Raw genomic sequence first — 24644 nt, 5'->3', positions numbered from 1 at the left:
GAGGGGGGCTGGGGTGGCCCCTCTCGCTGCCCTGTCTGGCTTTGCCGATGCTGACGGCGATTTTCCGGAGAAAGGCTGCATTCGGTCGGGGCCCTGCAGCGCCGTGGACTGGCTAGCGGAGCGGCCTCTGCTGCGTCAGCGGCGCTCTCAGAAAGTCAGGCAAGTCCGAAGGACCCGTCTGCCGCCTCCTGTAAAGCATGTCCGTGCGTGTCGTCGTCGGGGTCATTTTTGCTGCTCTGAGTGACGGGGAAAAGCATGCTTGGGGGGTGGGTATTGACGCCCTGCTCAGCAAAGGTCCCCCGGGAGGTTAGATCAGGGGCTGAGGTTGTCCCAGTGCAGCATGCTTGGCAGTGGGGGTGCCCTTGCCCCCAAAACGTCCTTTTACTGCGGGAGTTCCTGGGAGAGCTGGACAGGCCCGGCTCAGACGGCTCCGCACCCCTCTCGAATGGGGCCTGCGAGGGGTTATTAAAAATTTACCTTTTTATCAATCAAGTTCTTTATGGGGCATGTTTCTTGCTGCATTTCAATGTCATGTTTGCTGCCCCAGATGCATGAGGGAGGAGACAAAAGGGCTATTCAGAGCTCTGGTTCTAAAATGCTCCTATTATGCAGCGAATTGAATCCAGCGACACAGGCCTTGCTGAGCGAGGACACAGTTCTGGCTGCAGGCAGAGCCTCCGGCCGGAGCATGGACAGTGTGGGCACAGGCACAGAGCCTCTGACGGGGCGTGGATGGTGTGGGCACAGGCACAGAACCTCTGACGGGGCGTGGACGGGGTGGGCACAGGCATTTTGCTGCAGTGGGGGCGAGCCCAGAGCGAATGGCCTGGGACCGGACCCAGTGGAGGGAACCGTTCACAAACATTGGGATCTTCTGACTCCATCTCCCAGTCTATCCCTTTTGCACAATGAAACCGGACTTTGTGCGCAAAGGCCTCACGATAAACATGTCAAAATAGCTAAACGCAGCGAGCGATGCAGGGGCATTGGAGTAGACTTCAAATTGCTTGGTGTCCGCTTCTCTGCAGTACGGCGCCCCGACAGGTCCGTGGCCCACACCCAGGCTTCCTGGAGGGCTCCCTGGGAGCCCCCGAGGGCCTAAGGGTGTGTGTGCTGGTTTAAGAAACCTCCCACTTAAAAGCCCCACTCCGCACCCCAGCCTGCCACCATGTCGCAGAGTTTCTGAACGTCCCATTTCTGCGCGCAGTCAGCCCATGGAAACGGCGCGGTCCTTCCAGTGATGGGCAGGAGCCCTCGCAGATGAGGCAGTGCCCGAGGGGCGCCCTCCCGGGGGCAGGGAGGCTGCTGAGAGACCTGACATCTTCCTCAGCAGGCCCCGTGCCAGAGCCAAGACCTACACCGGCCTTTGGGGACCTCACTGGACCAGCCCCCTGCCCCCCGTGTCACACAATGAGGCAGCACCTCTCTGTTCCAGGCGCCAGGCTAGCTGCTGTCACAGGGGACCCCGCAGCCCCCCATGCTTCCATTTCTCCGCTGGGCTCCCCGCCGAGCCCTCTCCTCACAGGCCTTTGTGCTGGGAGGCCTGTCACAGACCTGAAGGCTGACGTGGCTGAGCCATCGGGCTGAGGGATTTGAGTTTTAGAGTTTCCATAACGAGCTCAAGGTCACAGGGCAGCTACTCTGCAGAAAGAGACCTCAAAGCCAGTTCTGAAGGTCCCCCTCCTGGCTCGGCCCTGGGCCTGGCAGCCGGGGGGAGGCGGGTCTCAGTGACCATCTCTGGGCTCTGAAGCACCTGAGTCACGGGCTCCGGACCCACCCAGACACCCGCACCTGGCCGGCGGCCTCCCGCAGAGAGGACGGTCCCACAGGACAGAGACCTGCTCCCACGGGCGCGCCCACTTCTCCGTCCCTTTGAAAGGAAGTTTCCAGGTAAAAGCGCAGCAGGGCGGCGCCCTCTCCCGTGGGCTCAGCGGGCAGCCTGACCCTGTCCCCGCTTGGCGAGGGGCTGAGCGGAGCTGATGAGACGGTACCTGGGGGTGGAGAGGCAGAGGCCAGGCTGCCCCTGCTTCCTGCTGGGAGAGTGTTTGCCTCAAAGTCTCCAGAAAACACGGCCCTGCCTGGCAGGCAGGTGGGCTTCCTGCCAGATGACCTGTCGCTGCCAAAGCCCCCTCGTTGTCCTGGAGGGAGCCCGTGTGGCCGGAAGAGTTCCCAGGTGGGTATGGCTTTGCGGGGAGGAGGGGAGCCATGGTGGCTCTGCTGTTTCTCTCTGAAATCAGGGCCCGCGGGCATGAGAAACCGCACCGGCCTCGCTCCACCGCGGGCTGGGCAGCATTCCTGCAGGCCGGCGTCATCGCTGTCCGCCGGGCCGGGAGCCAGAGGCTCAGGGGGTTCAACAGCTCGCCCAGGGCAGCGTAGCCAGTCACAGAGCTGGGAAGTGAACCCTGAGGCTTTAATCCCAAACCAAGGCGAGGCTCTTGGCTAAGTGTGCATGGGTGTGTGCATGTGTGTGCGTGCATGTGTGCGTGTGCATGTGTGTGCGAGTGTGTGTGTGTGTGTGTGTGGGTGGGGATCCTCTCACTCCCACGCCAGGCAGTTTTTGTGAGCGTGGCCCAGAGCGCGAGGCCAGGCTGGCTCCTGAGCCCTGACAGAGCCACGTGGGAAATTCCTGCAGGAACAGCCAAAGGCACCGGCAAGCCCCCATCTCCCCGCAGCACACGGACACGGTGCCCTCGCCCACATCCCAACACCAGAGGCGCGCTGATGGGCGCCACCGAGTAGCATCGTTTAAGGAAAACCTGCCGTGACCTGTTGGCACTGGCTTCCAGCGAGGCCTTTTCAAAACATTACACACCACGGCCAACGTGTCCTACCTAGTCAGGCATCTCTGTTCACCCGCAAAAGTGCTCACAGGAGCTGTGCTGTGGCCACCCGGACGCTGGCGGGCCCTCCTGCGCCCAGCCAGGGACCCGGGAGCATGGGCCAGGAGCAAGGGGTCAAGTGCGGTGTCTGCCTTCGGAAACTGGTCTCAACCAACGAGTGACCATGACCTCTAGGCCGTGCTCAGTGGGTGGGGTTCGCATCTCCTAGACCCACTTTCGTGCAGAAATGGCTGCAGAAGGAGGCTTCCTGGGTGGAGTTTCCGACGCCCAAGCTCCCGCCGGGCCAGCTGTGCGGCCGCGGTCAGGGCTGAGTGTCTCCCGGTGGGCCCTCCTTTCAGGCCCTTTTTCCTTTTCCAGTTGAAGGGAAAAGTGCATGTTCTTTGTCTATTTTTGGGGTCTCAATAAAATTCCCAGATCCTGCCATCGGACCTCCAGAGCACGGCCGGAGAACCATGCAGGCGGCGGGAGGAGGAAGGGCAGGTGAATTGCCGAGGAAAGGAAACGGATTTGTTTGTTGCAGGGCCTGTTCATGACGATCAAATGATTACAACGCATAGAAGTCACTACCCCACGTGAAGACAAGCCCTAAACAAACCGCTGGCCCACATCTGTCAGCAGCATGCCTGCCCCACATGGAGGGACAAGCGTCCAGACTAGCACTGTCCGAAGTCACGTGTTCCGGGCTACCTGTCACACCTCACCCTGCGCCCCCCGCACCCAGGCTCCTCCCTCCCCCGCCCCACACGGCCTGGAGCTCCTGCCAGCCCCGACTCTGGCTGGAAGCTTGGGTTACAGTTCCAGCCGAGGCTCAGGGCTGTGTCCCTGGGACACAGAATTACCTTTTTTGGGGTTTTGTTTGTTTGTTTTAAATATGTTTTTATTGATCTCAGAGAAGGGACAGGGTGAGAGAGAGATAGAAGCATCAATGATGAGAGAGAACCCTAGATCGGCTGCCTCCTGCAGGCCCCACACTGGGGATCGAGCCCACAACCTGGGCCTGTGCCCTGACGGGAATGGAACCGTGACCTCCTGGGTCATAGGTCGACGCTCAACCACTGAGCCCTGCCGGTCGGGCTCGCGGGCTTATCGGTGGTCCCAGAGGTGCTGCTGAGCTGGCGCGTGTCTCCGTGACAAACACCTGTAAGCAGTCGGCATACCCGCTCCTTCCAGCCCGGACACCGCCCCCGGGGCCGGCCGACACACAAGGGCCATGGCTGGGTCGAGTATGGAAACTGTCGTTTATTGTCCAAACAGTGGAGGCTGAGCTGGGACTCCTGTGCTGCCCAGGCTGCAGAAAGGGGCCCTGCTCCTCGGGGACAAATGAGCACAGGACACTACTGTAATCTAAGAAACAGGCACAATTTATGTATCGGGAAGCCTTGCTCCCAGCGGGCGAGCGCCCGGCCGAGGCCACTGTCCCAGCGGCTGGAGGAGTCGGAGAAGGAGAGGAGCCCCGCGCAGACCCGTGACCGGAGCACGGGGACCCCTCCCCCGGCGGCCCCGCCCGGCGGCCGGCGGCTAGTTGAGCAGGCAGGACTCGTAGGTGGGCACCATGTACTTGATGTTGATGAACGCCTCTTCGCCCCCGTAGCGCTCGAAGGCCCCCAGCGTCTCCTGGATCAGGTCGCCCACGTTCTCCCTCCTCTGCTGGCTGTAGTCGATGCCGTCCCCGGAGTTCACTGGGTCGGGAAACACACAGAGAGCCGTTACTGCCCCGCGGCCCCCGCGGTGCCCCGCACACCAGCCTACCAGCCTGGGCGCCGCCTCTGGGGGCTGGTCAGGGGGCGCCAGCATCGCCTGCTTGCACATTTGCACGCGACCTTGCGGGGTTTGGGGAGAGGTGACAGACAGGCGTACAAAAGCACCACGTCCCAGGCGGGAGCGGATGCGAATTCATCTATAGAAACGGGAGGCCCTGTGGGTCGTCATGGCGACAGCACAGCTCAGGGGCCGGGGCACCGCTTCCTCGAATCAACAGTGACACGGAGACCGTCCTCTTGGGCCTTGAGTCCTTCAAAGCCCCGACGGGGCCTGGAAGGAGCAGCCTCGGGCAGGGTAGTGTGGCCCGTGCGGCTCACCGGATGGTCTCTGGAGGGAGAGGCTGGGCCTCCCCGTGTCGGCGTGGCTTTTGTACAGCTTTTATCTCTGTCCCCAGGGCCGTGTCCCTACCCCGAGAGCTGTTTTCGAGTGGGTCCCACCCTCTGGGTGCAGGGGGCTAGGGGACGTGTCTTTGCCGCTGTGACGGCCCCCGACTGATCCCTACCATCTGGATGGCAGTTCCAGTGACGGCTTCAGGGGAGTTTCTGCTGGTTTGGGAGTCTCTCTAAGGCCAGGCGGGCGGTCAGCCCGGGGCGGGTGCCCGGAGGTCCCCACGGGGGCCCAGCCTCCCCGTGGCCGCTGCAGCCGGCCTGAGGCAGGGACCCCTCGGGCTGGCCTGCGAGGGGGACCCGGCGTGGACGTTCCCCAGGCCTCACAGGGCCCTCACTCTCACTCGTCGCGAGCAAGCACGTGGCCGCCCGGCCTGGGAGAGGCCTGGGCTGGGTACCCAAGTGCACGGGCACCTGACAGCCACGGGGACCTTCGCTTCAGTCCAGAGGCTGACACCTCCACGGCTCTGTTCTCTAGTCACAGTCAGTCACAGTCACTGCCCACGTTCGCGGGATGTCACTCAGGGTCCCAGGACGTCCACGCGGACTCTCCCAGTGGGCGAGTGGTCACTGCACCTCTGCTCACAGGCCCCTCTTAGCTGTGATGAGAGTGAGGAGGCTGGGCGGGAAGAGCCCCTGGAATGTATGCGTTTTACGCGATAAACTATTTCACATCCAAGCAAGATAAGCATTCTGGAGCCATATATGAAAATACTGTTAAGGAGGGAAAAATGGGATTTTAAGCCTTTTCTCCCTGGTTTTTTGAGACATTTGAAAAGAGATTGAGTAATGGTTCAGATCAGAAACACAGCGACAATTACAACCCCACACGGCTTGCATTAGCAGTTCTTATCGCCGTCTCCACGGCACAGCGCACACAGATCGTCCCTGATTCACTTCCTCAGGTGGGGGTCAGGGCAGCGGAATCAGGGCCGGTTTGCAGGCAGAGAAGAGACAGGAGTCTCACGCTATAGCGCCCATCAGATTCGGCACAGGGAGCTCAGGGCGGCTCCCACAGCCTGGCAAGGAGGCGGGTTTTCTGCTCTCCCATGGGGAGCTGGGGGTGGGGGTGGGGGGATGGAAGTCTGAGTTACAGAGCAGCTGATCGGCTAAACTACCCACAGGCGACACTTACCAAGAACACGCAGAAGAGACAATGCTTGACCCAAGGGCTCATGCCCGATTGTTTTTGAGCAAAAGATAAACTTAAAAAAAAAGCAGACCAATATACTCTTAAAGCAAGCAGGCTTTCCCCTCCCTCCCTCCCTCCCTCCCTCCCTCCCTCCCTTCCTCCCTGTCTTTCTGTCTCTCTCTCCTTTTTTAAAAGATGTACACGGTGGTCTAAGTGAGTCCCTCCCTCAGCGAAGGCAAGTGGTCTTGGTCCATTTGGGGGACTTTGCAATTGGAGGTCTTTGGGTTGAGTTGAGAGGAGGAGGAGGTTGGGGTGTGTGTGGAGATAAAACATGTTAGAGAAGAAAGTCCAAAAGAGAGGGGACAGAAGCAGGACAGGTGCCAGGAAGGGGCAGGAGGGACAGGGACAGACGGGGCCCCGTGTGACCAGGGAGGTGGACATCGGAGAGCTATCTATTAGAAACAGCTTCGTCGTCCCAGGGTTCCAATCGGAGGGGCTGATCTTCGAGGGCCTCCCCCCCAGCCCCCCAAGTGACACTCCTGATGAACTTGCGGGGCAGGTGGCAGGACCTACGTGGGCACAGGACAGCCAAGCCCAGGGCACAGACGTCCGGGTGGGCGCACGGGAATGTCATCGGTGACGGTGCTGAGTCGTGACAGGCTTGAGCCAGTTCCTCACGGACAAAGCGACGCAAACCGATCACGAATAAATGGTGCCTTTTGTTGGCGCATTAGGCAAAGGTCAAGCACTGAATAGACCATACGGCATATTTTCCCGGCGGAGGCGAGGGGCTTGGAAAGTCCGCACACAAAGGCAGCTTCACCCACCCTGTTTTCCACGGCCTTGCAGAATGCCGCCCTGACGGGCACCCCCTTCGTTCAATAATAACCCATTCTTACTTTTCAGAAAACATTGAACTGTAGGAGTGAGCAAACCATGTAGCTTTTCTGTTCCTCCACAGTGTGTCCACCCAAGTGATAAAAAGAGCAGAGCAGGATGGAAGCTGCTGGTTCAGAAAGTGGGTTGGAGTTGAACTGCTCTGTGGCTGCAGAAGCGTCGCTGGCGGGAGACGGGCAGAAGGAACACGTCCCTCTGTGTCCCCAAGCAGACGATGGGGGGACAGCTCAGGGAGAGGCGGGGAGCAAGGGGGCCCCCCTTTCAAACGGGCAAGAGGGTCCGGGTCTTTGAGAATCTGAACTTGAGGGGATTCGTGTGAGCTCACCATGTTCAATACGGGGTGTCCCCCCCTCCCCCAAATGTATACACCCTTCAACAGCTGAGAGCTCAATTGTGAAAACGGAATGGATTTGAGTAAACACTGCCTTTATCGTCATTCTAAGTGTGTGTCTGCACTTTTGGGGGAAAGGATGCCGCCAGGATCGGGCGCGTGGAAGGGGTGGGCATTTACAATCGTCCGTTCTGAGGAGGAAGATGACGATTCAGTGTGGGAAGCTAGGAGCCTGCTTCACGTCCCGCGGCTAAAAAGACACATCGATGATGCAAAAGCTGCGTTTTCTTTAGAAGCCAACCCGCCGGCCTGCAGCAGGGGGAGGGGACAGTGCGCTGCCAAAGGGAGAAGGTGCGGAGCGGGGCTGGCGCCGCTCAGACTCCCGCCGGCGGGAGGCATGTGCCCAGCGCTGGGCTGCTGCTCCCGCGTGGGCATTGCTGTAAGCACATACGTTCCTCCGAGATGGTTTCTGACGACGCAGGCGCTACGGCTAACACCCTGGCATGCTCTCTGCCTCGCCCTCTTTAATCTGTCCCCACCGGGGACCGTCTCTCCCTAGATGCCACTTGGGCCGAAGTGGGCGTGCTGGGACGGGCCCCTGCCCCTCTCGGGGCTGGCGGTGGCATCCTCCTGGGCATGAATGCGTCTCATGGGGGAAGTGGCTGCCATGACACGTCGTCGCCCAGGGTCATGGCAGAGGGAGGTGACAGACACACGCACACGCACGTCACAGGATGTCTGCTAGGCAGCACACGTGGGCGGGCGGCAGACACGTGTCACGTAGGGTTTCGATGAAATGTCCTCTGAGCTTTTTTGCAATTTCTGAGCTGTGTAGAAGCTTTTATTATTTTTCTTTTTAAAGTTATGACTATTATAGGAAAAAGGGAAAAACTGAAAAAGGGACAATGTGGGCGGCCAGAGCAAGGACTTCCCACCCGGGCACATGGCACCTCCGCTGGCAGCGTCCGTGGCAGTCGCTGTGGCCTGCTGTCCGCCTGCAGGCCACGCACCCAGCCAGGCGCTGCGGGCAACGGCGGGCGCCTGAGGGAAAGGCCCCTGCTTGGGGGGGAAGGTGGCGGCAGGGGGGGGGGGTCCTCTCGCCAGGGAAGCCTAACTTAGGACTTAGGACACAGTGGTCACTCGCACCCGCCATGAAACAGGACGGATGGTGCCCCCGAGCCCGGCTGCGGCCCCTGGCGCCTCCGCTGCCTCCAGCACCTGCGTCCGAATCAGATGTGTGTGAGGCCCTCGGCTCCTCCCCCTCAGAGGCGGGAAGGGCAGCAAACACTGACCGGTGGCCCCAGGCCCCGAGGAGCGTGCACTGCAGTTTGGATCTGCCTCTCGCGTTAAACGTCACACGTCACACACACGCTGTGGGAAAGGGTACGCACACTGTTATCTGGAAACGAGAGCATCGTTTAGGGCGTCGGAACTGCCAGCACGCGCCTGCCTGCTCCCGGGTTCCGCCCGCAGACCTGCCGCGGACGCACCTCGCTCACGGAGGAAGCGATGGGTGGATCGGCCTGGCCTTTCTGGCCCCATAGGAAGGCCAATCAGTGTGATTTCGGGAGGAGAAGCGCTTTCATTAACTGCGAATCTGCCCCGGAAGCACAGCCTCGCCCTCAGAGGGGCGCGGGGGGGCCCGGGGCAGGGCAGGGCCCCAGGAGGGGAGCGCCGGGCACCCCTCCACCTGTCAGCCTGGCCCGCTCCCCACCTGGGCGCGGGAGGAGCGGGCGGACCGAACATTCTTAAAGAAAACGCGAGCGTGGGAAGCTCGATGGAAACCCGCGAGTGACTCAGGAAAGAAGGGATGGTCACAGGATGTCCGGCCGGTCGGGACCGCTCTGCCCCGCACGAACGCGGACCTGCCAGCCCCGCTTGTCCCCGCCACGCTCCACAGCAGCGGCTCCTGTGCGCCCCCGCGTGCAACACACTTAATGACTCACATCCGCCAACACCCACCGTCCCTGCGCGTCCCGCCCGAGGCTGAACCGCCGCAGAGCCAGGCTCTGACAGCCGTGGCCGTGGCCGGGGCGGCGGCTGCACCCTCCGGGGGCCTGTCGCTGTCCCTCGGGGGGGCTGTCCTTGGGCCGCTCTGCACACAGGGCATCTGGAGAGAACCCAGGCCAAGTCCGGCCGGAAGCTCTTCTCGGGAGGAGAGTGTCCCTGGGACAGAGCAGCCGGCAGACAGCACGCATGCTGTCCCTGGGTCCTCTGGTGCTTGCCCACCTGGGCCGGACAGTCCCCATGAAGCAATGCCGAGCGGAAGTTTATAAAATGCTCACAGGACGCACCGAATTGTTTCTTTTTGGATCAGAAAAGGCATTTTTGGTTTCCTCAAATGCTGAGCTAAAAAATGTCCAGCACTCAGAGCCAGCTGAGGGAGTTTCACCTGCCAAGACCTGCAGCCTCGCGGCATCAGCCACAGCTGGAGCCGCCCCTGCCCACATCGCTGGAGAGAGGGGGAGCCCGTGGGGCCTGGGTTCAGGTCCTGGCAGGTGTGTGCAGGTGGAGCCTGCAGCAAGTGCTGTTATGATGTTTCTCGGTGCCATTAAACCATCGCAGACTTCCTGTTGGATGACTCAGCACATTCCCCCTTTGGGTTTAGCAGGCCTCGCAGTTATGAGATTGCGATGACCCAAACTCATTCCCCGTTTGCACATAAGCTGACATTTTCCGAGAGCGAAGTATTAAAAAGATGACTCATCTAACAAGATGTCATTAAAAAGATAACTCATGATATTTATGAGTTTGGAAATGGTTGCTTTTGAGCTTGTTTTCCTATTTAATCAGAATTAAGATAGGGAGAAAAGAGAGGCATGGAGATATTTGATCTTGCAAGAAATGTTCAACTCAAGACCTAGATTAAATTGTCAACATTTGTTTTGTTGGAAATGTCTGTTTATTTGGAGTTAGTTTGAACTCAATTTACTTTATAGAAACAGTGTTATCTGTTTTGGAATAAAAGCCTTTCTCCCATAAAGTCTGGAAAATTACAGTAGCAACAACTATGAATTCCACTGTGGTTGTCTCTGGAGATGAGAGAACAGAAGCGAAAGGGGAGACGGGAAAACCCAAGGCCTGGGTTCCTTCTTCTGCACTCTGAGGGGCGAGCCTTCTGGGAGATGTTCTGAGGTTAGGCCCCTTTAGAATCCTGAACAAAGGCCTCACTTTCTGCTTTTGGCTTTGCTGTCCATACTTTGAGGGAACTGACCTTTTTTTCCCCTCTTTCTTTTTATCTTCTTAACCATAACGTGACATCCCATTCAGAGCTCGGGTGGTCCGTGTTTGGCCTACACAGCCCGCCTTTCCCGGGTGACCTCATATCCTCTGGTGAAGTGACGGCTTCCAACAGACTCTTCAGCACAATGTTACGATGGGCGGCGCCAACGCCTTGGTTCATGGCGGGGAGGTGCGAGTCAACGTTGTGATGGTTTTGCAACCAAAAACTTACAACCGCAGCATCTGGCGTGCAGAGGTGCCCACGGGCTGCAGCACCTCAAGTCCCCTCAGGTCTTGTTGACATGAATGGGATTCACAGGGTTTCTTTCCTCTGAAGATAAAAGCTTTGAAGCAAGACCCCGATTCCTAGCCGGATGCCTCCCTCTCTTCTTCCTTCTCTGGCACAGGAGGCAGGTGACGAAAGCAAGAGGTTGCTGAGCCACCGTAGATTTGAAAGCTCGGGGAAAGGGTTGCACCTTCCGAACGGGGGCATTGATCACTTGTGAAACTAAAGATGATCATCTTGGCCCAATTGTCAATGAAATATTTAAATTTCCCATCAGCTACACAATGAAAATTTCTAAACAACTGCCATTTTCCAACTGCAAAGTAGACAGTAGCAATGAAAACACGGGAGTGTACTGGTATAGCGGGGGAAACTGGACTTTGAGGCACATAACCTGTCATATAATATTTCAACAATTTAGTAGCTGCAATGTTCAATAGCTTACTAGCAGTCTAACTATAGACAGGTGTCTTACCTTCTCTGAATCTCAGTCACCTCCCCTGTACAAAGAAGGGACTAAATTTTGGGTGGTTTTTGGCTCCTACCCATCCCAACATCACGTTTTATATCACAATATAACTTTGAAACACGCTTTGGAAATGATGATTATTCAATGTATTTTGAACTGAAAAAGTGTTCACAAAGCAACGGTATAATTCTGCAGAGCAAGTCACAAATCTCGTGAGCATCAAATCCAGCTTTCAAATCAAGTTCCAAGAAAACCCAAAAGGACCAACGTTTATGTAATTAGTTCTATAAGGAAGAGAACGCTGTCAAAACCTCAAAGTATTTGCTGACACACCACCCAACAGTACTCTCGTCTGCTATTTCAATAGGCCTGTGTAGACTCTGATTCCTTAGAATAAAAATCAAATGTACACATTGATTTTTAAAATAGATTCAGCTGACAGAAGTCTGGTCCAGACTCCGGACAGGTGGGTTACGCTCCTCTCTGGGTAAGGACTTGTCTGACATGGAAGTTTTCTTTCTTGTTGGCCAACATGGTTCACTGGGAAGCCCGGGTCTGAAAAGGAAGAGAGAGTTCTGGGTCCAACTCTCGTCTTCAACCTATTCCCCGTGGCTTATCTCCTGGCGGATCATCATAACAACAACAGAAATGCCAGCACAACGCCACTTGAAACTAAGACTAGCCCTAGGAGCTGAGTATTATGGTCGGCTCCCCTGCTCAGAGCAGCAAGCGGAGGTGTGGAGAGGTGAGGCCCCTTGGTACATGACCCAGGCACGACCTGAGGCTGGGGTGGCGGAAACAGAGAGACTGGGGGTCTGCTGATGTGTGACAGGAGGGTAACGGGAACATCCGAGTCAACACAGAGAGTGAGCCAGGGAGCAGTAACATGGCCTTGGTATCTGGAAGAAGAACTTGAACCCCGTAGAGAAGGAATATCTTTAGGAGAGAGGGCCTAGGTGTGAGATGTGGGGGAGAAAGCCCGCCACCTGCAGCCAATGAGCTGGTTCATCTTAACTTCCCTTTATATACAGACTATTACGCTCTCTTTGCTTCATTGTACATCCTTAAAGCCATGACATCTTTTGCAGAGATATAAGCAGAAAGACACAAGTCAAGGCTGCCTGATTTCAAGGACTTTTTCACAAAACACACCAGGAACATGGGCGACTCGAGGATTAATTTCACATCCCGTCCCTCCAGTCTTCATGAGGGCTTACGTGCTGTTTCTAGATCTCTGGGTATGAGTTTCATGGTGTTCGGATGGGGAAGTGATAGGGCTTTAATGTGCGCGAGACGGAGCGGCGGCTGAGAGCTGCTGTCCAGGTGGAGGGATGCCTGGTAGAGTGAGGCCCGAGGCGCTGGGAGAACCTGCCTCTGCAGGATCGCGGGAAGGGGCGGAGGTGGTGAAAAGGAGCCGTCCTGGAGGCATCTGAATGGTCTTTGTCCTTAAAAAACACCCCAAAACATGCCCAATTCAAGCCACAGATGTTGGGGCAGTTTTTGAATCTGAGTCCAGCTTCCCAGCCTCCAGGAAGAGTGGTGGGTCTCTATGTCCCTTCAGGAAACGGTTTCTCTGGACTCCTGCGTGGAACCTGAAGGAGCCCAATGCCGTAAGGAGCCCTGGGGTGCGCTAAGAGGTTCAGGTCCTCTTCGTCTCCGCCTTCGCTCTGTTTGGTCGGCTGTTGTGTAGAGCACCGTGGGCGGTCCCATAAATCGGATTCCAGTTGCCCCCCAGTCCACCCCGATGTAGGTCATCGCCTACTTGAGCTTCCCACCTTCACGCTCTCCTTTTCCTAGTTCACCCTGCAGATCAATGTTCCTAACCACGCTTCCTCCTGATTAATAAGTAGCATCGCCATGTCGCTGGACAGATCAGATTCAAACGCCCCGTCCTCTGGGGCCTCTGTCACCTGCTCTCCCTTCTGAGACTGGTCTTATATTTTGCTTCTTCCCAGCAGGACCTTCCTCTCCACTCAGAATGGATTTCTCCCCAACCCCGAGGTGTGAGATTTCTATTCAGGTCTTTATAATTCCGCGTAGGAATACACTGCCCTCCACTCCTGGGCAGTCGAAGCCGACCTCTCTCAAGGCTGGTTTGGAATTTATTTCCTCTGTGGAGCTGACCCCACAATCCTCTTTCCTTCCTTTGAATTCCTGGAGCCGTAGTCAGCAACCCCCACCTGCCTCGTCCACACGCCACTCCAGGCCAGGGGTGGGGAGCGTCCGGCCCATGGGCTGTGTCAGGCCTGTGAAATCATTTGGTCTGGCCCTGCCAAGGCAACCGCAGGCAGGACTACAAATTAAAAAACTCTAGGAGCTTTCCTCGTAGCAACATAAATTTATATGACGTGAATTATGTTCAGCGAATGATGTTATAAATATCCACACGGCCCTTGGCAGGAAAACCGTTCCCCACCCTGCTCTAGACCTTGGGCCGTGTTTTATGTTTAGTAGTTTTCCGACACTTCCCCACCTCTTGAGAGACAGGATCACAGGAGGTATAAACCTCACGTGTTGGCATCAAGTGCAAACGAGACAGCTGTGAAAGGGATACATGAATAAACTAATGCCCACGTCATGGGTTTTCTGAATCCAGATCTATAGTAATAAAAGAGTAATATGCAAATCGACCGAATGGCCAAATAGTGGAACCACCACCCAGATGACCACGCTATGACACCCACTGGCGCCAGGCCAGCCAAGGCGGGTGCCATTGGTCAGGGGCCCCGCCATTGCCCCATGATTATGCCACAGAGGGAGGCTCAGGCAACTGGCCAGCGGGCTGTGGCAGATGGGGCAGGGCCTTCCTCTGTGGGGCATTGATTGTGGGGCTCCCAGACTTCAAGAGGGCACAGGCCAGGCTGAGGAACACCCCCATCCTACCCACCTGCCCAGTGCATGAATTTTGTGCACCGGGCCTCTAGTATTATATAAGTAAAATTCAGTTCTAAATACATTGTATGTTAAATGTGGTGACTGTAATTAAACTAATTCTTATTCTTTATTTGCTATTCACATACTTATGAGTTCTCACCCTCAGCAATAGTATTTCTGTGAATTTGAAAAGGTTTGAACAGGTGAGTTTAAGCACATAAAGGGGCTGGCAGTTAAATAGCCTCCTCTCTTTTCCAAAGTCCACCTTGGTTTAAAGTGAGGTTTACCCGAGTCACCCTTAAATTTGAGAGGAAAAATTTTCTCTTTCCAAAATGAAAAACCAGATTATCCCATTCACTATATGAGCAGCCTTTGCTCTAAGATGAAAAAAAAAAATACTGGATTTTTAAAATAGTGTCTTCACTGAATATCTAAATTTGGGTGAATATAATTTCTTATGGAGCTACATGGTACTTTCCAGCCAACGCAAGAAATAGCCAAATAATGATTTCTGCTGGTAAGGAAATATTGATGTCTGCTTTCAGGAGAGATGCAAACTTGTTGGAAGTAATTTCGCTACTTGAGGCTGATGCTGAAAACTAAAAAATGAGCCAGAATGACAGCTGTTGGCACAGGTTTCTGTTTCCAGGAAACATTAATGATACGGCCTATGTTCAGCTCTGATTTCATGTTGTGTGTGACTAAGGCACAAAAATGAAAAGAGCCATGTCAGGTTTCTTTCTTTCTTTTTAAAAAAAATCCTCACCTGAGGGTATTTTTCCATTGGTTTTTAGAGCGAGTGGAAGAGAGAGGGAAAGAGAAAGAGAAACATCGATGTGCGAGAAACACATCTAGTTGCCTCCTGCATGAACCCCAACCAGGGCCCGGGCCAGGGTGGAGCCTGCAACTGAGGTATATGCCCTTGACCAGAATTGAACCCAGGACCCTTTGGTTTGCGGGCTGATGCTCTATCCACTCACCCACACCGGCCAGGGCGAAATGTCAGATTTCTAACAAGTGTCGTCAGCAAATGCAGTAAACTATGGGGAAATGTACTCCTCAAATGATCTCTAGTGGAATCTGGAATTTCATCGACGTGGTGAACTCAGGCCTGAGAAGCTGGTGCGTCCACTGGCGATGCCGTCATAGCAGAAAGTGATTGACAGCCCGCACGGAGGGGCGTGGAGCCACAGGGGCGGGGACCACACGGCCTCCGCGTACGGCTATTCTGCTGCAGAACATACATAAATAGATACACTCTCTGGTGCAGCTTCCGATGAAGGAGCGCAGTGCACAGTCTCCGCAGACCAGCCCCCCCGCTTCAGGGAGACACCCCAGCTTGCCGGAGCTGCCTGCCCTTTGACGTTTCTAAAATGAATTATTGGGTGCGAAATGGGAACACATTTCCAAGCAGTTAGCTGGACGTTCTACAGAGCGGGAACCTCTCCTGTCAAATGAGCTCGATGAACGCAAAAATAATATATTTGATGAACAAGTCAAAGCTATCGGCCGGGCTGACCTGAGTTCACTGTGTCAAAGTGACGGCGGAGAAACCTTTCTCAACGTTTCAGCTGAGAATAGCCGCGCGGTAGCTTTCCAAGCCCCGACGGCCACTTCTTACCAGCTTCTACGCTGGGGAGCTAAACGTGCCAGGGACAGCCTCGTGGCCACCAAGCCCATTAGAGCCGACACAATCCGGAAAGACTCAAGCCTGCCCGAGAACGCCCAGGGCTTTGCTGAAGTCCAATCAAATTCTCACCACATGGTGAAGAGTGGGGGGGGGGGGGGGGGAGAGAGAGAGAGAGAGAGAGAGAGAGAGAGAGAGAGAGAGAGAGGTGTTTAAATTGTGGGCGGAAGATGAAAACGTGTTCCAGTAATTTGCCGGAGCAGCAAAATTGGGTTTGCACAAGAATTGAAACTAAAGCTTTTGCAAATGCCGATAGGAGAAATGTGCTGACGGTGGATACTTTTGAATAAAGGGTGTTTATTTGCCGGAGTTACATTTTTATCACTGAAATTCCTCCGTTTAGTGCACACAGTTGCTTTCCCTGCCTCAGGGTTTGAAGAGGAGGAGAGCTCAGCCCAAGGCCGCGTGGGAAGGAAGCGCTGTACCCCCAGGGCCGGCCTGGGCACAGGCTCCCTGTGGAATGCAAACAGCGCTGCCTCCAGCTCAGGGGGCCTCGCCCGTTGTTGAATCTCTGATGGAAACAGGTGCCATCGCCCCTGCCTGGAGGGACAGGGCAAGGGTGAAGAGAACATGTTTTGTCTCATGACCATGACACGCCGCTGGTAAATTCTGGCAGCAACTGTGACCACTGCAGCCACTCTGATCAGCACCCCAGCCTGTCCCCGACTGCACTCTCCTCCGACAGACAAGCAGCACTGCCCACAGGACACCATGAGCAAGCTTTCTGCTTTATCTATAAAAGCATAATATGCTAATTAGACTGGATGTTCTTCTGGACGAAGCCGGGGCTGTGAGGGAAGTCCGGGTCCCAGGTTTCTGCCGGCGGCCAGAGGGAAGCCGGTGCCCGCAGCCAGGGGAAGGATGGTCTACTCTTGCAGGAATTCCGTGCATCGGGCACCTAGTTGTTGAATAAAATGGCTCCCTCTACAGCCTCAGAACCAGAGCAGGATGATCCCTTTGTCTTCAAGTCATGCAGGAGGGGGAGTTTATTACCTGGTTCACCCCACACACCGGGAGCCCCATCTTCGGGATGTTTGCACACTGGCTTCCCAGCTGGAGGACGAGGGGAATGAGGTGGGAGATCCACAGGGGAAATCAGGAGCCGGGTTCTGAAGGGAACTCGGATGTAGGGGTGCAGCCTCTGTGATTTCAAGGTCACGCACGCGGCGTTCCCGCAGCTGCGGGTAGAGTGCGGGACCAGCGTGGACGCGGGTCTGGAGGAAGAGCCGCTCAGCACCACACACTGCGCAGGGGAGTGTTCAGGGCGAGAAGCTCTAGGAGGCACGGGAGCAGGCGCTGAGGCGGGAAGGGCTGAGGATCTGCAGGCGCAGCGCCCGGGAGGGTCTCCCGAGAACATGACCGTCCGCTGAGACGGGGTGCCGGGAGCTGGCGCCGGAGGCGGCCGTGCGGAGCAGCTAAGGCAGAGGCCCTGGGGGAGGCCGTGGGGGCGGCGAGCCTGGTCTCACCAGCTGTCACGTCCTTCCGACGCTGGACACACCATCGCAATTTCTAAGGGCTTTACGGCCGTGCGTGGAAGGGGTGAACGCGCTCGGCCAGCGCCTCCGTCAGGGCCCTGACATCCACGCCGAGTCCCGCCGTCCGTCCAGATGACCGCGCAGCAGCCGTTCCCGTGCCGACAGCCTTTCCCGTTAGTTCTCCTGTTTCCTGGGACCCACCCTCACAAGTGAGCGCGCTGCTTCACAGCGAGCGCAGGTTTAGCTGCCGGTGTAGACACGGCCACGCTGGCGTCGGAAGGCCGGGCCAGAGCCCAGCGTGCCCAGCAGCGGGCGCGCACCGGCGGCACCGGCCTGGAGGCACCGGCCTGGCGGCACCGTTAGCAGCGTGTTTACTGGCCCAGGGCCGGCGGAAGGCTACTCAACGCTGCTTTAATTCGCGTTTCTTTTTTTTTTTTTTTTTTAATATATTCCACTGATTTCTTACAGAGAGGAAGGGAGAGGGATAAAGAGCCAGAAACATCCATGAGAGAGAAACATGGATCAGCTGCCTCCTGCACGCCCCCCACTGGGGATGTGCCCACAACCAAGGTACATGCCCTTGACCGGTATCGAACCCGGGACCCTTGAGTCCGCAGGCCGAAGCTTTATCCACTGAGCTAAACCGGTACTGGCATAGTTCGCGTTTCTTAATTACTGAGGAGGAGTAACGTTTTTCAATCCTCTTTTTTTTTTTTGGCTCCGTGGGTTGTTCTTTCCTATGAGAAGGGTGTGTTCCGAGCTGTAGCCCATTTGTCTATCTGTTGGGTCGTTTCTATAAGAGAATCAGCCTCTGTGCCCTGGAAGCCGGCGCAGGCAGTTCGGGAGCGAGTTTTCTGCAGCACAAGCCACGCAGCCTGGCTTCTTCCTGCGACTCAGCGAGCCGCCTCAGAGCCGGGGGTGGCCTGGGAGCTGCTGGGATCTCTCCAGGTTCCCCCGGGCCGCCGTCCCTGGGAACTGGAAGACCCCGAGGGGCTCTTAGGAAATGCGGAGGAAATCCATAATCAATAAATTACTTAGAGAAATTGATCACCTCCAGTAGGAAGAACACTTGCAAGTGCTTAGGTTTCTAAAAAGCTTTCTTGACATCCTTTCCTTGTGACTGCACCCCCCCCCCCATACCACCCCCTCCCACCATTCCTCAGTTCGCTCATCCCAGGAGACCTCACTCAGTTACCTGCCAGGCTCGTCCCAGCAAGACCCGGGGCTCTGGTTGGTCCAGCCCTCATGTTTATCAAGCGCCTTAAATCAAGATTTTGGGGGTTACCCTCAAATTGGATTACTTACAAATAATATACAAAATCATTATTTGGTTTGTGTGTGAAAAGCGTTACTGTAAACATTTGTGATGCTCTGTGATGGATTTAACCTGTGTTGGCATTTCTACATTTTAAAATATTTGGAGCTTTCCTTCCCCCCCGCCCCCAAATGAAAGCAGCGGAACCCTGGCCCCCAGGAAGCACAGGCGTGGGGTGTGGACAGCGAAGACACTGAGCTCGCAGACGGGCCAAGCCAGAGCATTTGTTCTGCCTGAAGGTTAAGAGCCCAGTGCGGTGGACACTGGTCTGCTATCCATCTCCAGGCTGCGGCCAGTGCAGACAGTGGCAACACGAGCCCCCTGTACTCCCAGCCTGTCACCTTAGCCGTGACCTCCACTCGGAGACAAGTTTCAGTGACCACTCCTGCAGGCACAAACAAGCAAGGTGTGTCCACGTTGCTTCGAGGTCAGATGGTGACCTTGCCCGCCCTCTTTAGTTAGTAATTAATAATAATAATAATTTTGTATTTTCTTATTTCAACTTAACTAACAAAACAAAGCTTTGGAGTGGGAAGAAAGCTGTGTGTGACATTGAGAGCAGCACTTTAAGATGAAAACAAACATTACCAAAGGATTTGGAATTTCCAATTGGCGCAGAGCTATGGCAAGGTCAGGCTGCTAATGGACACGCCTTTTAATGAAGGGAAATATAATTATTTGGGTAGATAGTTCAGTACCTGTGAACTTTAATTCTGAATTATCTGGGCATTTCTTTATCTTTGTCACTTCTTTTATGTAGCTACAGCCTGGTATACGACGCGGTGTTATAAATTAAGAAAAAGCAAACTATTTACAGAGATCAGCGTGAAGCATTTAAAGTTATTTTTCTCGTATTGAAAAGCCACGGCAGTTCTGAGCATGGCCCTGCCTGAAAGAGCAAGGTAGGATGAGACCCCATACACGGAAGGATGAGACCCCATACATGGTAGGATGAGACCCCATACACGGAAGGATGAGACCCCATACACGGTAGGATGAGACCCCATACATGGTAGGATGAGATCCCATACACAGTAGCATGAGATTGCAAAACAAGGTAAAATAAGATACACACCCCCTGCCACAGTCATTGCTCAAGTAATGATTGAGTCTGTTAGGAAACCGTTGATAATTCCTATTAAAAACCTACAGAACTAGGACCCCAAATGTTACCGATATAAAAAGACAGATGGTAAAAAAATACTACTCACAATTCTAAGTTCCTCTAAGTCCTGTTACAATTGAAGAGACTAAATTGATTCACATTTTAATCTGTGCTGCTGTTCCCCTTAAATACCCCAACAAGTATAAAATGGCAAATCAGAATGTAGGGACAGGGAGAGACCGTGGGGCTGTTTTTCCTACAGAGTGAAACTGGAAATCCACCCACACGGCTCTCTGTGTGTCCAGTAGCCCAGGGGCTGTGGGGTGAGGGAGGCACTTTTTGCTTCCTTCGGATTTGCATACATAGTGGAGGTGCATATATATTTTTGAATTAGTGTCTTTGTTTCCTTTAGATAAGTAGCCAGAGTAGAATTTCTGGATTATATTTTTAATATTTTGAGAAATCTCCATACTGTTTTCCGTAGTGGTTGCACCAATTTACAATCCCACCAACACTGGCCATTTCTTGTCTTCTTAATAATAGCCATCGTAATATACGGGAGGTGATATCCTATTGGGGTTTGATTTGCATTTTCATGATGATGGGTGATGTTGAGCATTTTTTTCATGTGCCTGTTGGCCACTCATATGTCTTCTTTGGAAAAATGTCTCCTCAGATCTTCTGCCTATTGCTTTTTATTTTTCTGCTAATGAGTCGAATGGGTTCTTCATGAAATGTGTATATTAGCCCCTTATCAGATGTGTGAGATGCAATTATTCTCTCCCACTCAGTAGGCTGCCTTTACAATTTGTTGCCTCTTTGCAGAAGCTGTTTAGTTTGGTGTAGTTCTACTTGTCTATTTTTGCTTTTGGTGTCAAATTAAGAAAATAATCTCCAAGACCTATGTCAGAGAGATTACTACTTAGGTTTTCTTCTAGGAGTTTTATGATTTCAGGTCTTACATTCAAATCTTTAATCCATTTTTAGTTAATGTCTGTGTGTGGTGTAAGATAGTGGTCTGGTTACATTCTTTGGCATGGGGCTAGTTTTCTCAGCTGCATGTGTTAGGCACTAGATGTGTTAAGCATTTTTTATACATTTAGCTTATTTAATTTTGTCAACAACTTTGTGAAGTTGGTAATACTATTAACTAGTGTTTTATAGATAAGGAGCGTGCGATACAGAAAGGTTAGGCCTGATTTCCACGCATAAAAATTTAACTACCATATGCAAAATAACCAAATGTCTTTATAGATAGTTTAAGCAAGTTTTGTCATATATGGAAACAAAATAAAATGTCAAATTAAACAAAATTTTAGCAGTGGACATATTATTCTACTAAATAAAAATGGCTTTCCCCCGTATAGAGAGCTGTGGAGTTATCTATGACATTAATAGTGTTCACATTGTCATCTGAATCACCATGACTGGTGAAAATAAATGTGAGGAGAGACGTGGTTGCCAGCAAATTCACCGTCAAGTGAAAAGTTTATACCGGGTCCTTGCAAGTATTTCCTTCCTTCCCAGCTTCCCCCAGTGGCTCTCCTTCCTGGGGCTGCCACTTAACATTTGGAGAAACTGAGATCAATGCTGACACCATGGCTTTCACTACTAATTTTACATGTAAGTTTTGTTCTTAGAAATTTTCCTTGCTTTTCCATAAAAATAACTTGTTTAAAGGTACCATTCTCACGAAGTCTAAGATTTTTTCCCTTTGTAATATGCTTTTTAAACTGTTTTATAAAAGTATTTCCGCAGGGAAAATGAAACAATATTATGATGGCATGATTTGTTTTACACCCGTGCAATTTCATATAAGCACACATAAAGCAACATTATAGCAGATTAACGTTCTTATATGAGATTAAATTCTCATTAATATATTTCTAATGTTTTATGAAAAATATTTTAATACAAGAAGTACAACTTCCTCATCTATTTTGCTACAATTGCATTTTTTTGTTTCAGATCATTTTCATTAAAATATCTTGCTTCCTAACAAAAAACACTTTTTTTTTTTCTTAAAGAAATAATTGGGGTAATATTCTGCCATTGCTGTTGGAGGTATGAGACTAGGTATCGATCTGGGGTGGAATGGGAAATTAGGAAAGTGCTAGAAGGTATTAATACTAGAGTACTAATAATTTTTTTTCAGAGTTATCTCTTTTATCTTCATTGATGATGAGAAAAAAACAATTTTCTAGAGTAATTTAGTTTTTAAATATGATTGACGCTTCCTTTATAAATCTTTACAACACTGTAAGCCCATATTCCTTACATATCTAGACCTAACGCACATCCAATGCAATACTTTGAATATTTGTGTTAACTTTCTCTAATGGTCATGTGGACTGTCATTATGCATGTGTGTCTTGTTGTCCTAGCACCTTCTTAATTCCCTAAGTCTTTATGAGGTAAATAAGCATTTTAGTTACACATCTTTCTTATCTCGTGGGCCGTGCATATAAGCAACAATGGAAATTACCCAAAATTACAGTGTTCCTGTAACTCCTGATGTAACTGTCGCCTGCTCAGCAGTCGGATTGAGAAGCTGCGTTGTGCTGGTCAGACCATTGCTATGAATAACCCAGGCTGACGTGATAGGCTGAGTTCTGTGGGACTTTGCTCGTTGCTCTTTGTGAGGCCTGCCGGCCTGCCAGGACAGACACCAGCGCTGGCTTTGGGCCTCTAGCTGCTCCCAACCACGGAGGCAACGTCAGTGCCCCCACACTAGCCTGCCCTGGCGCGTGCTTGCATGTGTGCTTGCACGTGTGCGCCCATGTACATGTGCATGTTAGTGTGTGTGTGATGCTGCGGTCGCCGGCGGGAAGGCACAAGGCCCTTCAATTCTGTCATTGGAGCTGAAATCAACGTCCACTGTTGACTGCTGTTCACGACCTAAGTGTCAGTAAGATCTCCAAAGAACTGCACGGCTCCTCGGATTTCCTAGAAACTTCAGTCGCTCTCAAAGCTTTCATACTGAGGATAAAGGGAAGTCACAGGAAATCTTTTCCAGCAACTTGAATAATTCACTGATACACTGGGAAGATGGCTAATAAATACCAGCTCTAGGTCTGACTTTGCATTCGATCTCTATCTGCGTCTGGCTTTGAGAACATCCTTGCAAGGCGATGCGATCGCAGTCATTTCGATGAGCCCTGGGGAGCGGAAACAGCCCTCTTCTATGAAAGTGGACTCCACAGGAAGGAGAGAAATGTGCTTTGAGGCCCTGGCTTCGGAAGCAGGGCTTGGACTTAATCGGGGGCCGGTTCCTCACTGTCGGTGAAGAATATTCAGACAGCCCATGAGGGAGCAGGGGCAGCTTTGACTTACGCACTAAGACAAACACTGGCCCAGCGATAGTTCCCTAACGTTTCCTTCTTCACGCTGAATGTATTTTGCTGTATTTTATGAAATGCTGTTCTAAGCAAAACGCTAGACACTGGGTGATGTTATCAACACTCGGACTTGCCACCGTAGAGTGTGAGAGGGATGACGCGGGCGCATCCCACCCTCCACACCCCGACTGCGGGCCAGGCCGGGCGCCCTTACCGCTTTTATCACCGCCACCACGCTTGCCCCCGTAGGATCTGCCGCCAAAGAGTCCTCCTGCCTCTGTCCTCTGCCCACACCCTCATCCTCTGCGGCCACCTCATTAGACCTTCATTAACTCAGCCTGTGTTGCTTTTCTCCACTGATAAAGACCTTCAAAAATTCAGCATTTTCTGTTAAATCAATTTCGACTTCCTTGGCCTGGCTTCAGCCTTTTTTAATGGGCTCGAGGCCAATCCTATCTCCCAAACCCCTCCCACGGCAGCATTAGGCTCCAGGCCCAGCGCAGTGGCCTCCACACCACAGTGAGGGGCTCCTTACCTTCTCCCTTCTCCTCACGCCAGTCCGTCACGCTGGGCCCTTCCCCGCCTCTGCTCACCAACGTCTGGGAAGGTCATCTGGTCCATGAAGACCATCCTTTAACCACTGACACGGGCTTATGCTCCTCCTGCAGGCTGTATCACCCCGTCGCCCATTTTACAGGCAGAATAGACATATCTCGTTCGTAAGAATTAGGTCCCTTGAACCCTGGTATCCATCCTAACACGGTGGGTGTTCAGGAAATGTTGGGAGGAGGAGTATGACGGAGTAATGCTGCTCAGGACGGAGGGGCTGCCCGCCTGCTGCGCCGGATGGTTGGATCACAGGGCCAGGGGGACAATGTCAGCATGAGTAAGGCACCAACAAGTGTCTACTCAGTTGACTGACACGCACCACACACCCTGTCACAATGTTTTGGTCAATGACGGAGCAGATCTACAGCAGTAGTCCCATGAGATTAGAATGTTGCTGAAAAACTCCTATCACCTAGTAACGCTATAGCCCATGGAACATTCCAGCACAATGTATTCCTCATGTGTTTGTGATGATGCTGGTGTAGACAACCCTGCTGCTAGTTGTAGAGAAGCGCAGGACATACATGTGCAGCATGTATACACGCAGTGCCTACATGCACAGCACCTACATACGCAGCTAGAGGCGGTATACCTAGGTCTGAGCAATGCACTCTGTGAGTTGCACAACAATGAAGCTGCCTAATGACTCATTTCTCAGGATATACTCGACGTTCAATGGCACATGCTTGTATTATTATTATTACTAGAGGCCCAGTGCATGAAATTTGTGCACTGGGGGGGGGGGGCGTCCCTTAGCCCAGCCTGCACCCTCTCGCAGTCCAGGAGTCCTAGGGGGATGTCTGAATGATATCCCCCAAGGACTCCCGGGCCTAAGCCGTCAGTCAGACATCCTTCATGCTGACGCGGAGGCAGGAGAGGCTCCCACCACTGCTGCTGTGCTCGCCAGTCATGAGCCC

General features: G+C 53.3%; 1 protein-coding gene across 2 annotated transcripts in view; it reads right to left on the bottom strand.

Annotated features, from left to right (window-relative positions):
• Positions 1-4180: 4180 nt before the first annotated feature.
• The window catches only part of PACRG (parkin coregulated), a 306942-nt gene continuing 286478 nt past the window's right edge, over positions 4181-24644 (bottom strand). For both annotated transcript variants that reach the window (XM_081094592.1, XM_081094593.1), the window contains one exon: positions 4181-4519. In XM_081094592.1, coding sequence (XP_080950718.1) covers positions 4359-4519 — 161 coding nt within the window. In that variant the 3' untranslated portion in view covers positions 4181-4358. The remainder of the gene's footprint in view (positions 4520-24644) is intronic.

This window comes from Myotis nattereri (genome assembly GCF_964212035.1).
Source record: "Myotis nattereri genome assembly, chromosome: 6".
In the NCBI taxonomy this organism is placed as follows: Eukaryota; Metazoa; Chordata; class Mammalia; order Chiroptera; family Vespertilionidae; genus Myotis; species Myotis nattereri.
The sequence above is the reverse complement of the archived record's forward strand: the minus strand, read 5'-3'. Positions and strand labels throughout refer to the sequence as shown.